Source organism: Watersipora subatra, chromosome 7 (genome assembly GCF_963576615.1).
Source record: "Watersipora subatra chromosome 7, tzWatSuba1.1, whole genome shotgun sequence".
Classification (NCBI taxonomy): Eukaryota; Metazoa; Bryozoa; class Gymnolaemata; order Cheilostomatida; family Watersiporidae; genus Watersipora; species Watersipora subatra.
Genome location: NC_088714.1, coordinates 35,001,043 through 35,017,926, shown reverse-complemented (window position 1 = coordinate 35,017,926; position 16,884 = coordinate 35,001,043). Strand labels below are relative to the sequence as shown.

At 34.7% G+C, this 16,884-nt stretch overlaps 1 protein-coding gene across 1 annotated transcript in view; it reads left to right on the top strand.

Annotated features, from left to right (window-relative positions):
* Positions 1–16,884, top strand: part of LOC137399856 (protein AF-10-like) — a 36,966-nt gene that overhangs the window by 214 nt on the left and 19,868 nt on the right. The window contains exons 2-5 of the mRNA XM_068086097.1: positions 422–581; positions 2,727–2,814; positions 4,130–4,405; positions 9,554–9,643. Coding sequence (XP_067942198.1) covers positions 444–581; positions 2,727–2,814; positions 4,130–4,405; positions 9,554–9,643 — 592 coding nt within the window. The 5' untranslated portion in view covers positions 422–443. The remainder of the gene's footprint in view (positions 1–421; positions 582–2,726; positions 2,815–4,129; positions 4,406–9,553; positions 9,644–16,884) is intronic.

Here is a 16,884-nt window from a genome sequence, read left to right as displayed (position 1 = left end):
GGTGAAGATGACTATTCGTGTCAACCAACGTCTTGTCTATATCGTGGTATAAACTTTTTAGTTACTAGCAATTACCAGAATTAGCACTACCTGGGTTCTATACGTTATTGTAATACATTGTATCACTCTAAACACAAGATATGCGTATGGCATTATTAAGAATGATGAAACTCGTAATCTACTGTGTTTTTGTCTTAGATTTAGAGATTATAATTGTTTGAAGTTAAATGTTGCAAACAAACAAACGTCACTTTTTTTTACTTGGAAAAGACATTTTGATTGTAAAGAAATGATATACATAGTCATTAAATATTAGTGCACAATTAGTAGCTTACTAACCTATGTCGGTATAGGTTTTGCTAAGTTCTATATTCAATATCAATTAATAAGTTCAGCATTAGTTGTTTGCAAATAATTTTAGTTTAGACATGACACTTTAAAGGATGTCCAATCAAAGTCAGATGGTTGGTGGTTGCTGTGTCTGTCTAGATGAGCGTGGCTGGAAAGAAAACCCATTGGTCTATTGTGATGGAACTGGATGCAATGTAGCAGTACACAAAAAATGTTACGGAATTACCAAGGTATCACACTTTATTTTGTTTTTGATTTGCACTCTAAAATTGTTTGAGCTGGATTCAGTGTTAATGTTGTCAAGTTGAGTGGTGGCACTGACTTCTAATCTAATAGACAGTAGGCTACTGGAGAGTTCCATTAGGCAACAATAAGCTACTCGTATGAGTCAAGCAGGTATATTAAATTCTTGTGTTTCACTCTTTATCAAGGTGTGCACATTTGTGACTGAATTCAGTAACACACATAGTAGATTTATATATTTGACAAAGATGGCAAGATACCCATCTTATGGTTGGTCATTTTGAATTTAAAATGTAGCCTGCAACACTTATTTATTCAGTTGTCTTATATCTAACCAATTTTGTTGGTTAGACAAGTTAATGCACATATCTTACATATCTTCCTAGTTAACTAGTTAATCTTCCTAGTTAGCTTTGACTTTCTGAAAGATAATGAGAGAACAAACAATAGATTTATAAATTGTTAATAGTGAACGTTGAATGTTTAATTAACTTTGAGGGGTTGCTTTCACTACTTTAATGTAAACAAGACTAGTCAATTATAGTATTACACCTGAACTAATCTCAATGTAGTTTATGTGAATTTCTGTGTGAATATTCCAAAAAACTTGTATAACTGACTGCGTAAACATTCAGTCTTTGCTGCTACCAAAAATTATTTGTTTTTGTATTTTTATTATTATGTGATTATTTATCAATAATTGTTGTGTGTTATTTGAATAGATGCAAATTAATTTATGCTGATGTTGCGGTGAAGAGTAAGAAAACAAAAATAGCAAAACCTTTGTTTTTGGATGGAATCAGTAGTGTAAGCTTGTAAAGATGAAGAGGCCTGAAGATGAATGAGAAGATGAGGAATTTGCCTATTCAGTACACTGATTAGCTAGTGTGTTATAATCTATTCCTATCAAATGTAAATAAAAATGGAACTACGATAGTAAGTAGATTTTAGTAGTAATGAACTCATTATGAAACTTAAATTAATTATTTCAACGATCACTGTTGAGTAATAATGCATTTCACTTTTATATAATGGATTTTCACAATCATTACTGTCAATCATTTGGGTGTATTTAGTTTTACCTCAACTAGTACACTGGTCACGGCAGTGTCATGCGCTTAAACAATCATCATATGTAATCAGTATGTGCACAATTATTCCATGATGCTGCAAGGTTAGTTTGTCGTGCAGTTGTACTGTGCCTGGCTGTTAAGTTTGATATCTGAGTTCAATTCTCATCCGATGCATTTTTTTTCAACCTCCAAGCGTGGCTTTGGACAGGCAGACAGACACGGCTCTTATTATAGTAAAGGTTACTGTTTTTAGAATAGCAAATTATACTAAGCAGAAACTGGCTAGCTTCTTTAGCTGCTGCTTTTCATGTTCATAAATCATTTGTACAGATAATTTCTGTGATTTGTTTTGAGCCCCTTATCAAAGAACAAAGCAGTCTTTTATAAACAATTACAGGAAAGTATGGCTGATACACTCAAGTGTAGAGTGGACAACTTCATAACTGCATTCGATTTGAAGAGTTTTAGTAATTTCTGTTAGTTTCATAATTTTAATGCCCCGATTCTTGAGCTCATTTTACAATAATAAGAATTTTACTGCCCTGTTACTGCCTTGAGAGCCTTGCTAGAGAGCTGTGAGCTTTTAGCGTGTCAATTTGATACATAGGGCCTACATGTAGTTGAGCTCCTATAACCCATAGTCTATAGCAAGTCAAGTGTTGAGATGGTGTATGCCATATAAGGCTACTGTTGACGCCTCTACAATGTAAATAATCCGTTCTGAGAATGTTTACGTTATAGGAATTTTACGTTATACGACCAGTAAAAACATGTAAATTGCCTAATTCGTTCCACTATCATCCCAAACTCACCCATTCGGCCCTTCAAATAGGAAAAAACTAAACTTGATTACTTTAATGACTGTAGCTGTACCGTACGGAATTTCTTACCGGAGCAAAAAGTTAGTACGAAGCAAAAACTTTACATAATTTTTTTACATTAAAATGTACTGTACAATTAATTACATTAAATGTACTGTACAATTAATTACATTAAATGTACTGTACAATTAATTAACTGTAGAAAGTTTATATTGATGAGATGATATTTATCCGACAGGTACCCTCTGGTCCCTGGTATTGCCAGAGATGTGAGATTAAGGAGGCTGGTGATGATGTTCGATGCTGTCTGTGTCCCAAGCGTGAAGGTATTTGAGCTATTTCTGCCCAGTGCATCGTTGGTGTGGTTTTTAAGCATCAAACACAAAAGCCACTGTACCTTGTGGATGTGCTAGTAAATAAATAAGGGATAATCAATATTGTTCCCATGATCACAATAGGAACAACGGTGCATCCTTTGGGGATCATCCTCTGTATGTTATCAGGTGACTGATGTCGTTTTTAACTTGGTATAACCATGCTTTCAACTTTCCTATGCATACTCCTCTGGGCATGGATGGAAAATATGCTCAAGTTGTCTACTTGTCAGAGAATGTCAGGTAGTTGTCACCAGTTCCCTTTACACAGTAGGGTAACAAATCAGAAATAGCTCACAATTTGATCCTACATTTTAGAAATATCTTAAATTATTTTAGGTAAGAGTTCAAACCCTTTATGATGCAATTTGTTTTTAACATCAAACCGTAAATTCAGACAGAGAAACAGAAGGATAGACAGTCACAGTTCTAATTATACTAAATATTGTATATGTAAATAGTCAGATTCATTGGCATATAAAACTATATAATAATGATAATCATATAAAATAGCTACTCTTATTACATGTTAAGAGTATCAAGGCTGAATCAAACTGGAGTTAAAGGAAGAGGCACTGAAAATAGTAGTATTGCAATGAGTACGAATGAGATTAGAGTTATTTCCTTTCAACAAATTGCTATTGGTGCAGTAATTGCTCAGTCAATAAGAAAAGGTCCCACAATACAGATCCAATAAAATCATTTTTAGCATTCACTGGGATAGTTATCTGACAAGCAGTTAGTTATCATACCATACTAGCATTATCTATTGATGAAGCTTAATAATGCATCTAGTATAGGCATATGCGGTATAGGCATAACCGGTATAGGCATACCCTGTGTAGCCATACCCGGTATAGGCATACCCGGTATAGGCATACCCGGTATAGGTATACTCGGTATAGGTATACTCGGTATAGGTATACTCGGTATAGGCATACCGAGTATAGGCATAAATATACTCATACTCTCTGTTGATGAGGTCTGTACAACTCATTTATTGCTTACCATCATGTACTGCAATAATCTCAAGACTATCGTAGCTCATCTACCATAGTAAAGATACGCGGTTGGAATTTTCCTATGTTATACGTGCCCCAAATACATACCCTTGTTTGTAGGGAATCGTGGAAATGTGGGAAACTGTTTTCCTACAGTTTCCTTTACAGTAGAATGTGAGGAATGTGAGATATTATAGCAACCAAAATTTGGAATGGTGTAATGCATATTGTGATATTTTGTAGCAAGGTATGAAAATATGTTACAGGTGGACTTAAACAAACCGAGGACAACAGGTGGGCCCATGTGCTTTGTGCCCTCTACTTACCTCACACAGAGTTTGGCAATATGGCTACCAAGGAGCCAATCATAGTTGCAAGTATACCTACCAACTCTTACAATAGTAAAACCTGCTATATATGCGAAGAGAATGGAGATTCTGAAAAGGACTATGGTATCTGTCTTGTGTGTGCCAAGCCTGCCTGCAAGGTCGCATTCCACGTCTCTTGCGGCCAGTCACACTCTCTACTCAGTGAAGAGCAAGGTTAGAGTCGTCTGTTCCTTCTATAGGTTGTGCCCTTGTCTCTCATCCTGAGGTCTTGAGAGTTTCATTGTACGCTTGTTGTAGTGGCTACAGAATGCTATAATATACAATAGCTGTAAGCCAGGATATATTGAACTTGTCTATTTGCTACATATTCCTTGCTATGCACGCCAACGAAATGCATTTATTGTGTGACCAATGTTTTGGTGACGTGTTGGCAACAAGGTATCGATGTGTTACTTTGAAATGAACATGTTGGTCTAAATAGGCAGAGATACAACCGCTGGTCGATCTCACTTTTATTAACCCTTTCACTGCCGTAGACGCATAAATGCGTTTTCGTGGGACCACTGCCATAGACGCTTTTTTGCGACTTTCCCAGCAATTGGGTAGTTATCTAATGTTATTATTCGTTGACAACATAACCCACGGTCTTTAAGACTTTAAAGAAATTGACAGTGTTGTCCGAAGATTTGTCTACAAAATTAGCCTAAAATAGCAAAGCAATTTTAAACTTTTGTTTGAGAATTTCTAATTTAAAAACAAACATTTTTTTGTGTGAGTTCATAAATTACCGCGCGAGTCAGAAAACAGGTAATTAGTTATGTTGATGACATTATAGCCAATTCTGATTTTCGTGATTATACAGATAATTAAAGTAGCAACACTGTCTCTAATAGTGGTGAAAGTAATAATTTTGTAAGAGTAAGGAACATTATGCAAGATCGTTTTAGCTTCGCATCGATCGTAGCTTCACATAGCTTTATCATTGCACAAAGTATAGATTCATTGAATTTTTGCATAGCAGTTGGTTAAAATGTTGGCAAAATAAAATATATAATAAAAATGTTCTAGATAGAGATTGAAATTGGAAAAAATACTGTTTACATATCATGAAGCAATATCAGCAATTTTCGGTAAAATGGCTGGCACTTGGCAGCAATGATATACAGCCCCCCAAGGATAGCCGACGGCTGTCATATGGGCGGGGTTTAATTATGGAGCTCTGTTAGGATTATGCTAGCCTGGGTTTCTGAGCTAACACAACTCTCGCGGGGCGATCGCATTGCCTTGTTAGGTTTTGAAAAACACGACTCGCCGTTATCATTTCATTAGCTCATTCAGTCAGTAGACCCGCGGTTCACAATAGCAAACATTGAATTTCTGCAATGTAGGGGTAATACCTAACTAAAATAATGTATCTATTGAAAATAAAACATTTCAAATTACCTACTTTTAGTAATTTTAAAATTAGTAAAGGTCGTAGTATATGCCTAAAGTTGAATATAATTACCCGAACAACGGCATTTTTTTAAAAGTTTTTTATTAATATTTTGCCACCCCTAATATAAAATGACAAAGTCTTTCATCGGTTTCACATTGTTTTACCTTGCCAATAAGATGGGACAGCAGGCAAAGCTGTGCATTGTAGTTTTCATACTCAAAATCTAAATGCAAAACCGAATTTGAGCCATTTTACGATTGCGACTATTTATTTCACGAATGCTTATGAATGGCAACTGACTGATCATAACGGTGACAATATTGGGATACTATATTTATTTGACAACAAAATGAATTTAACAGATAAGTAAAATAACCACTATAGTTCATAATATTCGTAAATTTACAAAGTGCTTTATTCAGCATATTTGTTTGTTCGGGTGCCGTGTTCGGGTTAATCCCAACAGAGCTTCATCATTAAACCCCGCCCATATGAGCGCCGTCAGCTATCCTTGGGGGGCTGTATATCATTGTTGGCAGATACCCGAATTTGTACATGGTTGGCTGTGAAAGGGTTAATTTCCAATAAAGGTTAGTTGGGTCCAAGATTGGCTTTCGACTGATGATGACAACATGACTAACAAAAATATTTTCACTTGTAACATATATTAAAGCAACAAGTATAGATAGATTCTGTTGATAAAGCATTTCAGATAAGTTTTTAATAATTAAGTTTGTTAAAATCTTTTTTTTCAATAGCTTCAATATTTTAGTCTTTGGTTGTTTTTGTCATCGGCATATGGCATCTTCACTTTGAGCAAAATATAGCACTGCAAAGAGCTATACAAACGCTATTGCTTTTACTATAAAAATATGGCACACCACAAATAGCTATACAAAAACTAATGTTATTACAATAAAAATATATTTACGATACTTCAATGACAATAATAGCGAATACAGGAAGGACATCGTTGCCTTAGCACAATAAAGACCAATTCTCCTTGGTCAATCAATTTGTCTGCTTAATGCTTTGTTTATTAGCATTGGTGGATGTAGCCACAGACAAATATTTACAGTACGCCTTGGTTAAGCTTTTCGTTGTTATGTGTAGCCACTAGCCTTAATTGGATGTGTCATATCATTTTGTTTCAAGATTTTTCTACTATAGGAATACCTACCAGAAAACTTCAAATGGAAGACATGGCACTGTATTTTTTACCTTTTCTCTATAGTGTTGTTTTATTAGAGGTGAAGTTTATTTAAAAGAGCGTGGTGCTCTAGGCTGTTAACTTTATGCCTATTAACTTTAGTTCAACTGTATTACGTAATTATACTGTATGTGAATAATTTAGTAAGTCAGCTCTGTGCATTTTCTGGTTTCATTCTGGTGTCATCTTGTCAGAGCTCTTCCGAAACAAAATTATAGAAGTTATCCTTCATGTAATAATCTTTTTATTTATATGTCCATATTGCAGCCATCTAGAGCACCAAGATCTTTGTCACATTCACATAACTCTGTTTCATATTTAAATACCTCTTTGTTACATATCCAATACTTCCTTGCTACTTATCCAATACCTCTTGCTACATATAAAATACCTCCTTGTTACATGTCAAATACCTCCTTGCTACATATCCAATACCTCCTTGCTACATATCCAATACTTCCTTGCTACATATCCAATACCTTCTTGCTACATATCAAATACCTCCTTGCTACATATCATATACCTTTTTGTTATATGTCAAATACCTCCCTGTTACATATAAAATACTTCCTTGTTACGTGTCAAATACCTCCTTGTTACATATCAAATACTTCCTTGCTACATATAAAATACTTCCTTGTTACATATCAAATATAGTCAAGTGGGGTAAGTGCACCATTGGGGCAAGTGCACCAGCTGTTGATATTTTATCAGCCAATCCCTGCATAGCTGTCTATGAGTTGCAGGACTATTACCCATGATCCTCCACAGGAAGCTATAGTCCCTGCATTCTGGATTTCAAATTTTTTGTGAAGTGAGCAACAAAAACGTAAATGCACTATTTAAGTAGTTGGCTTTAAATTTAGAGCTGTTCACTGATAATTTTATAACTTTCATTTTAGTGGATATTTGTTTTGGCTAACTATTGAGTGCAACTGGTGTCTATCCATAGAATACTTTTTTTCTTGTTTTAATCCAAACAAATAATTTTGTATTATTTTAACTGGGGTGGTGCACTTGCCCCTGATAATTTTAGAGACAGGGGCAAGTGCACCTATGTAGTACACATTAACATTAACCTATGTGCACCTTAATATATAACAAGGGCAGGGCAAGTGCACCACCCCCGCACCACCCGGCAAACATGTAGTTCTCCATCAAAAGAGACAGTTCAATCTCATTTTAAGTTCTCCAATCTCTATAGTCTTTTTTGTTATACTTTTGAGTTAGTCTATGTCAAATTTGTGGTTCACTTGAGTAAAACTGGTCACTTGAATTGCAATGGTATAGAATTACTAATTATTAAAATTTTGATGTTCAATACGATCAATATTTTAGTGGTGCGGTACAAGCTCAAAAAAACTTTTTATTTCATCTCTATTGAATTTTATATAATTTCAATATCAGCAATTTGGTGCATTTGCCTCTGTTTATCAACCAATGCATAACAATGGCAAATAAGGCTAGGTGGTGCGCTTACCCCTGTATATGGGGGTAAATGCACCACCTGGACACACATTTTTAGCGCTTCATATAAAGCAATGATATTTAATTAACAGTCTTTTAGTGCTGATATTCTTGCTCAGAACATTCTGGAGTTTCACAATGACAAATATTAGACTCAAATATTTGGTTAAAGCAAAGCAGTAAGACTGCGAAATTGAATTACCCTTTTTCGATGGTGTACTTACCCCACTTGACCCTACCTCCTTGTTACATATCAAATACTTCCTTGCTACATATAAAATACTTCCTTGTTACATATCAAATACCTCCTTGTTACATATCTAATACTTCGTTGCTACATATCAAATACTTCCTTGCTGCATATCAAATACCTCCTTGTTACGTGTCAAATACCTCCTTATTACATATCAAATACCTCCTTGTTACATATCAAATACTTCCTTGTTACATATCAAATACCTCCTTGTTACATATCAAATACTTCCTTGCTACATATCAAATACCCCCTTGTTACGTGTCAAATACCTCCTTATTACATATCAAATACCTCCTTGTTACATATCAAATACTTCCTTGTTACATATCAAATACCTCCTTGTTACATATCTAATACTTCCTTGCTACATATCAAATACTTCCTTACTGCATATCAAATACCTCCTTGTTACGTGTCAAATACCTCCTTATTACATATCAAATACCTCCTTGTTACATATCAAATACTTCCTTGCTACATATCAAATACCCCCTTGTTACGTGTCAAATACCTCCTTATTACATATCAAATACCTCCTTGTTACATATCAAATACCTCCTTGTTACATATCTAATACTTCCTTGCTACATATCAAATACTTCCTTACTGCATATCAAATATCTCCTTGTTACGTGTCAAATACCTCCTTATTACATATCAAATACCTCCTTGTTACATATCAAATACCTTCTTGCTACATATAAAATACTTCCTTGTTACATATCAGATACCTCCTTACTATATATCAAATACATCCTTGCCACATATCAAATACTTCCTTGCTACATATCAAATACCTCGCTACATACCAAATACCTCCTTGCTATATATCAAATACATCCTTGCTACATATCAAATACCTCCTTGTTACGTATCAAATTTAGATAACCCTATTTTGGTATATTATATAACTCTGTCGTTTATGCCACATTCGTATAATTCTGACTTTGCCGAATTAATCAAGTCATTTGAGTCATTCTTCGATTGTAGGAGGATCTGATAGTTCAGAGTATAGAGGCTACTGCCCAGCTCATTGCAAGAAAGGCAAATCTGGCAAAGACAGTCCCACTCACACTCAAGGTTTGATTGCTGCCATTTCTGTTGCTGTCAGCTTTTCCTAGCTACATTTTCTGGCTTCTAATTTGTGATTTATCTCAGATGTGAAAAATCAATCTTTAGGAGCGATGTGTATTTTGTGTAAAATGCCCGCGCTGTCTATTCTCAATGAACTGAGAGAAAACAGGGCAGGATGTATTGGAGGTAGCTTTCATCATCATAATGGTGGCCTCGGTGGGCATGTATTCAAGCTTTTAATGCAACTGTATGATCGCAATCAATATAACATATGAATTATCTGTAGTGCAAAGCAAATTAGAGGTCTTTTCATCTATCCCCAACCATTCCACCATCCAATTTTGCCCATCCTACTACCTCATTTCCTCATCTTTTTACCTATTTCTACCTATCCTAACACCACAATGTCTTCTGCTACGCTATCACATCGTTTACTGAATTGTTTACCGCACTTGAGCCTATCTGCTCACAGTAAAAGGCATGTGTTACAACCATCGACTTGTGGGAGTTATGTTCTTTGTCTGGCTATCACCCTTTCTCACAGGCCCGTATTCCCTGGGGCGGCTGGCCGGCTGAGCCGTCCCAACTTTTTAGGAACTTTCCGCGGCTAAGTACAGTCAAACTCGGATAACTCGCCCTCGGATAAAATGTAACATTCCATCTCAAACACAAGGTTAGCTCGAACGGATTTGTTTGCTCCGTTCCCACGCAATGATAAATTGCTTCAGATAACTCAACCTCAACATCATTTATTCGAAAAGTTATTTGCCCAACGGCTATGGAGACGGTTTTTATTGCTGTAGAATATCACTTTATTCGAAGCCATAGAGACAAACATCAACTTTTAGTAGTTCTTAGGCGTCATTATTATCATCATCAGTTGCAAAATATTCTTGTTAACGACCTTTATAAAGGTTTGCAAAATATCAAGTTTTACCAAACAACTTAAAATAAAATCGGCAAAATTGATTTTTGTTAAAACGCTCAAAAGAAAAAGATGTCTTTTTTCTGAGCGTTTTAACTGCGGTCAAGTTTTGCCTATTTTAATTTTAAAACGTCTCGTCAGTCACATCACCTAAAACAAAACAAATCTCAAAAAATAGAAAAAATGTTGCTACTTTCCGATAAAAAATTTTAAAACTTCACACGAGAGGCCCGGCTGAGGCCGTACATAAGAAAAACCTGTTGGGGGCTTACACCACCCCCCTCAACACCCCCAGGTGTTCATAACTAGTCGCCTAACATTAGCTGCCCCAACTTGCAACCAGTGAATACAGGCCTGCTTTCTCACTTTCATAGTACAGATAGATTCCTCAGTGGTTTGTATGGATGTTTTTTAAACTCAATGGTGCCCCTTCATAAGAAGTTACCTCTACTTATAAGTAGAGATGCCCCGATTCTAAATTCACCAGCCGATTCAGATACCGATTCGATATACCGATCCTTAATAAAAAATAATCCGATTCAGATACCGATTCAGATTCTTTAGCGTTGCATAGATAGTTGTTCATTTTATTATGGAAGTATAAATATAATGCAAAGAAAATATAAATATTAATGTATTTATTTGTTTGTATTTATGAAAAAAGATATACATGTATATATATTCACTTACTGACATACCGTGCATCTAATAACAAAACAGTCCATGTTTCTTAAAACATGTTATTATTAATGGTAATTACAGTTAGTGGTACAGCTTCTCTGTGATAATGAAGTCTCTCTTCTACTGCTGAACAAACTGCTGCGCCTGTACAAGTCTAAAGCAAATAAATGCATCTTTTAATTACCGTTAGTGATTCAATTATCTCAGTGAGACGTCTTTATCTTCTATCACTATCGATGTAGCCAGTCGTACCGAAGGATTCGCGCGCTACAGATGATGGAGGGCAGGCTAAACATCGAAAAGCCACTGAGGTTATTTTATGCGATACAAACGATACATCATATCGTCAGGATCAAGAGAGAGAGAGAGATAGATAACTTTATGCATTAACTGCTCAAATTACTTTCGCCATGCTAGTAAATAGAAACATTACACCGCATTCTTGTTGCTCGTTATGGTTCTCTTGTTCGTGATTGGCTGCAACAAATCATGTCGTTGTAATTGGGAAATACCGCACTTGGTGATTACATGTACGTCCTGACTAAAGCCAAAATATTGCGCAGCTGTGTGGATGTTTATTAGGCTATAGACATGAAATAGATTGTGTGACAGGCTTGGAAATCATTAGATAAAAGCAAGGAACTTGCAGCTGATGATTTGTTATTAAAGTAGCAGGCTAAAATACAGGTTTCTGCTAAATAGTTGATATGTAAAAAGTATCTGAAGTGTCCGATTTTTGAAGAAAAGATTGGCCGATACCGATTCAGATACTTAATACCCATATCGGCACCGATACTGATTCCGATATTGAAATCGGGGCAACTCTATTTATAAGTATATGTGTGCAGTGCAGCAGTGAATAGATATACAGTCATACTTCGACTTACAAGCTTAATTTGTTCCGAGACTGAGCTCGTATGTCAATTTAGTCTCATGTTGGTGCAATTTATTTACATATAGAACAATTAAATATATATTGATTGGATTCCATACTCTAAAAAATACAAATAAAACACTCAAAACAAGATATTGTAACAGAAAGAACATGTTGGTTATTGTCCTAACTTACCACATGCTTTTAAAAAGCAACAAACAAAAAAATGCAAGGTAATGTGATTAATTAAAATGTAAAATTAAATACATACAATAGCAGCCAACGCTAGCGTTTGCCAAGGAGGGAGATATAAGTTATCCTTCATTATAACAGTTGACGTTGATAAATTTGGATTTTACCAACGCTTTAAAAGACAAACTTAGAAGCAAACCTAAAAGCAAACATTCATTTTTAACTTAACGTAATGTAATTAAAATTTCTTCGGCGTTCATAGTTTGAAGTTTCTCGCTGGTTAGCTATTTTTTCTTTTGTTTCGCTCTCACGACCAGCCGGCCGTTTTAAGAGAAACCTATCTAAGGACGTTTGCCTTTGTCGCCTTTTCAACTTGTTGCGATTAGGACGAACACAGGTGTCGTCACCAAGGGTTAATGCACGACCACTAGCCAACTTGTCCGAATGTCTAATTTTATAGTTTTGATAGATAGCACAGGCCTTTTCACATAGCATCGTTTCAGTTACGCTGTCACCGGCCAATTGTTTATCTTTTATCCAATGCCTGAGCAGTCTCTTCATCAGCGGTCGTGAAGATCGCTGTGCCGTTTAGAAACTATAGTTAGTCCTTTTGCGAGCTAAATGCCCTGAATATAATCTTTCTGTTTGATAATTGTGGATGTATTTCTGTCATATTGCTGAGCTAGCTCAATCCACGCATACACATTTTGCATATTTTTCAATAGTTTTCCGTTTAATATCAATTGTTATCTTTTGCTTTTTCTTTGCATTATCTTTCATTTTACTGGCAAACTTTCGGTCTACGCACAGTACTTTTAATTCACATAAATCTGCACTAAAAATCGCGCACAAAATAACACGGTACAAAAGTATAACCTGAGCAGTTGAATAATACAGACTGATGCTGTTCTCATAAAACACCTCCGACATACTTGGCAACTGACTCAGGCGCTCGTATCTCGAACATGACTCGCATGTTAGTGCTAAAACTTGCTTAAAATCTGGCTCGTATCTCAATTTTCTCGTACGTCAGAGCACTCGTAAGTTGAAGTATTACTTTACATCATTCACTTGTTTATGCATTTTTTAGTTTGAAAAATAGTCAAGCTGCCAAATAATGTCAAAGCTAAAAATTAAACCATCAGTAGACGCATTTTATTACAAGACTACCCAAATGAAATTTAGAATTAAACCATCAGTAGACACATTTTATTACAAGACTACCCAAATGAAATTTAGAATTAAACCATCAGTAGACACATTTTATCACAAGACTACCCAAAGGAAACTTAAAATAAAACCATCAGTAGACACATTTTATTACAAGACTACCCAAATGAAATTTAGAATTAAACCATCAGTAGACACATTTTATCACAAGACTACCCAAAGGAAACTTAAAATTAAACCATCAGTAGACACATTTTATTACAAGACTACCCAAATGAAACTTAAAATTAAACCATCAGTAGACACATTTTATTACAAGACTACCCAAAGGAAACTTAGAATTAAACCATCAGTAGACACATTTTATTACAAGACTACCCAAATGAAACTTAAAATTAAACCATCAGTAGACACATTTTATTACAAGACTACCCAAAGGAAACTTAGAATTAAACCATCAGTAGACACATTTTATCACAAGACTACCCAAATGAAACTTAAAATTAAACCATCAGTAGACACATTTTATTACAAGACTACCCAAATGAAACTTAAAATTAAACCATCAGTAGACACATTTTATCACAAGACTACCCAAAGGAAACTTAAAATTAAACCATCAGTAGACACATTTTATTACAAGACTACCCAAATGAAACTTAAAATTAAACCATCAGTAGACACATTTTATTACAAGACTACCCAAAGGAAACTTAGAATTAAACCATCAGTAGACACATTTTATTACAAGACTACCCAAATGAAACTTAAAATTAAACCATCAGTAGACACATTTTATTACAAGACTACCCAAAGGAAACTTAGAATTAAACCATCAGTAGACACATTTTATCACAAGACTACCCAAATGAAACTTAAAATTAAACCATCAGTAGACACATTTTATTACAAGACTACCCAAATGAAACTTAAAATTAAACCATCAGTAGACACATTTTATTACAAGACTACCCAAAGGAAACTTAGAATTAAACCATCAGTAGACACATTTTATTACAAGACTACCCAAATGAAATTTAGAATTAAACCATCAGTAGACACATTTTATCACAAGACTACCCAAAGGAAACTTAAAATTAAACCATCAGTAGATACATTTTATTACAAGACTACCCAAATGAAACTTAAAATTAAACCATCAGTAGACACATTTTATTACAAGACTACCCAAAGGAAACTTAGAATTAAACCATCAGTAGACACATTTTATCACAAGACTACCCAAAGGAAACTTAAAATTAAACCATCAGTAGACACATTTTATTACAAGACTACCCAAATGAAACTTAAAATTAAACCATCAGTAGACACATTTTATTACAAGACTACCCAAAGGAAACTTAGAATTAAACCATCAGTAGACACATTTTATTACAAGACTACCCAAATGAAATTTAGAATTAAACCATCAGTAGACACATTTTATCACAAGACTACCCAAAGAAAACTTAAAATTAAACCATCAGTAGACACATTTTATCACAAGACTACCCAAAGAAAACTTAAAATTAAACCATCAGTAGACACATTTTATTACAAGACTACCCAAAGGAAACTTAAAATTAAACCATCAGTAGACACATTTTATCACAAGACTACCCAAAGAAAACTTAAAATTAAACCATCAGTAGACACATTTTATTACAAGACTACCCAAATGAAACTTAAAATTAAACCATCAGTAGACACATTTTATTACAAGACTACCCAAAGGAAACTTAGAATTAAACCATCAGTAGACACATTTTATTACAAGACTACCCAAATGAAATTTAGAATTAAACCATCAGTAGACACATTTTATCACAAGACTACCCAAAGAAAACTTAAAATTAAACCATCAGTAGACACATTTTATCACAAGACTACCCAAAGAAAACTTAAAATTAAACCATCAGTAGACACATTTTATCACAAGACTACCCAAAGGAAACTTAAATGAAATTTTGTTCCAGGTCGTCAGTCAGTCATTGACTGTTATTGTTACTAAGTTATTGTCAGTTGTGATGACTGCTCATCACAACTGTACAACATATACAACACTTGTACCACTTGTTGTATCTGCTCATCTATATACTAGAAATTCCCTGTCATACAGCCCACTACCAAAGTGATAATGGAAAAAGAAAGGATACTGCCGGTTAAGAAATGCAATACATGTACAGTATTAGCAGTCAAATGGCACTGCAGTGCAATATGAGAACTGCAATGGTAGCTGCAATGGTAGCTGTAATGTATTGGGTGTTATTATGTACAACAAACAGCAATAATGAAAGGAAAAGATTATATGTTTATATCTCTCCCCTGCAATAGGAGAAATGCAATATTAGAAGTAAAATGGCAAGCTGCTGTGTAATATACACAGGCTGGGGGGGCTGTATATCATTGGTCATAGCGGACAATATCAAGAAGTTGTGATATTTATCTAGATTTCTGTATTTATATCTAAAAAATTATGCTGAATTGAAAAATCTAAACAGATTTTAGCTGGTTGTCATAGAAATAGATGTATATCTATAAGAAAATGTAGGCCTATTACTTAATTTTGCAGATATTAAAAACGGCTTGGCAGTACCGCGATATTGGGCACAGCCGCAGTATCATCAACAAAATCTTTAGAAAAATAATAACAGTACCATATTGCACACCATCGTTCACTATATACTTCGATCTTGTAAATTCGAATGATTATTCTTATAACTAAATATTATAATAATCTTATAAAATCGAATAATTATTACAATTAAATATTGTAATAATCTTATAAGAATTGTTAGAAAAGTATCATCGTCATTCCCTTTACTTTCACTGCTTTGGACATCAGTTGGAATACTAAAGTACTCATTATAAGTGTCCAAAATGTCAGAGTCCGGTAGAATCGGCAAAAAAGAAATGGTTACTTTACTACAGTACTTTAAGTAATTACAGAAAACTTCGGCAATTGGACAATGCCATAGACTGGTGAAATGTGCACATTTTTTTCGTGAAATGCGCACAACTCAATGGTTCTACTCTCTGTCGCAAGGCCTTATTGGCGTTTCGTTGGCCGGTCTTAATTTTGATTAAAAAAGGTTTGTCAAGTTTTAATGGCTATTTTAGGCCAAATTAATCTGTCTATTTATGTATAATCCGATCCGATGGGTTAGTTTTAGGATATTGCGTCAACTTTTCAAAGACTTGGTTACATATTTAAATAGATTTATGTGTTTTGTATCATAATTGTACTTAAACGACTCTACACAAAAATGGTTAAATTTTTTGATGGGATTTCGGTACAAGGGTTTGGTAATGGCTGTTGACGGATAATTTTTTGGGAGTTGTGTGCGCATATGCATTTATCATAAAGCTCCCAAACAATCGCTTCGCTCGTGTTTGGTCGTGGGA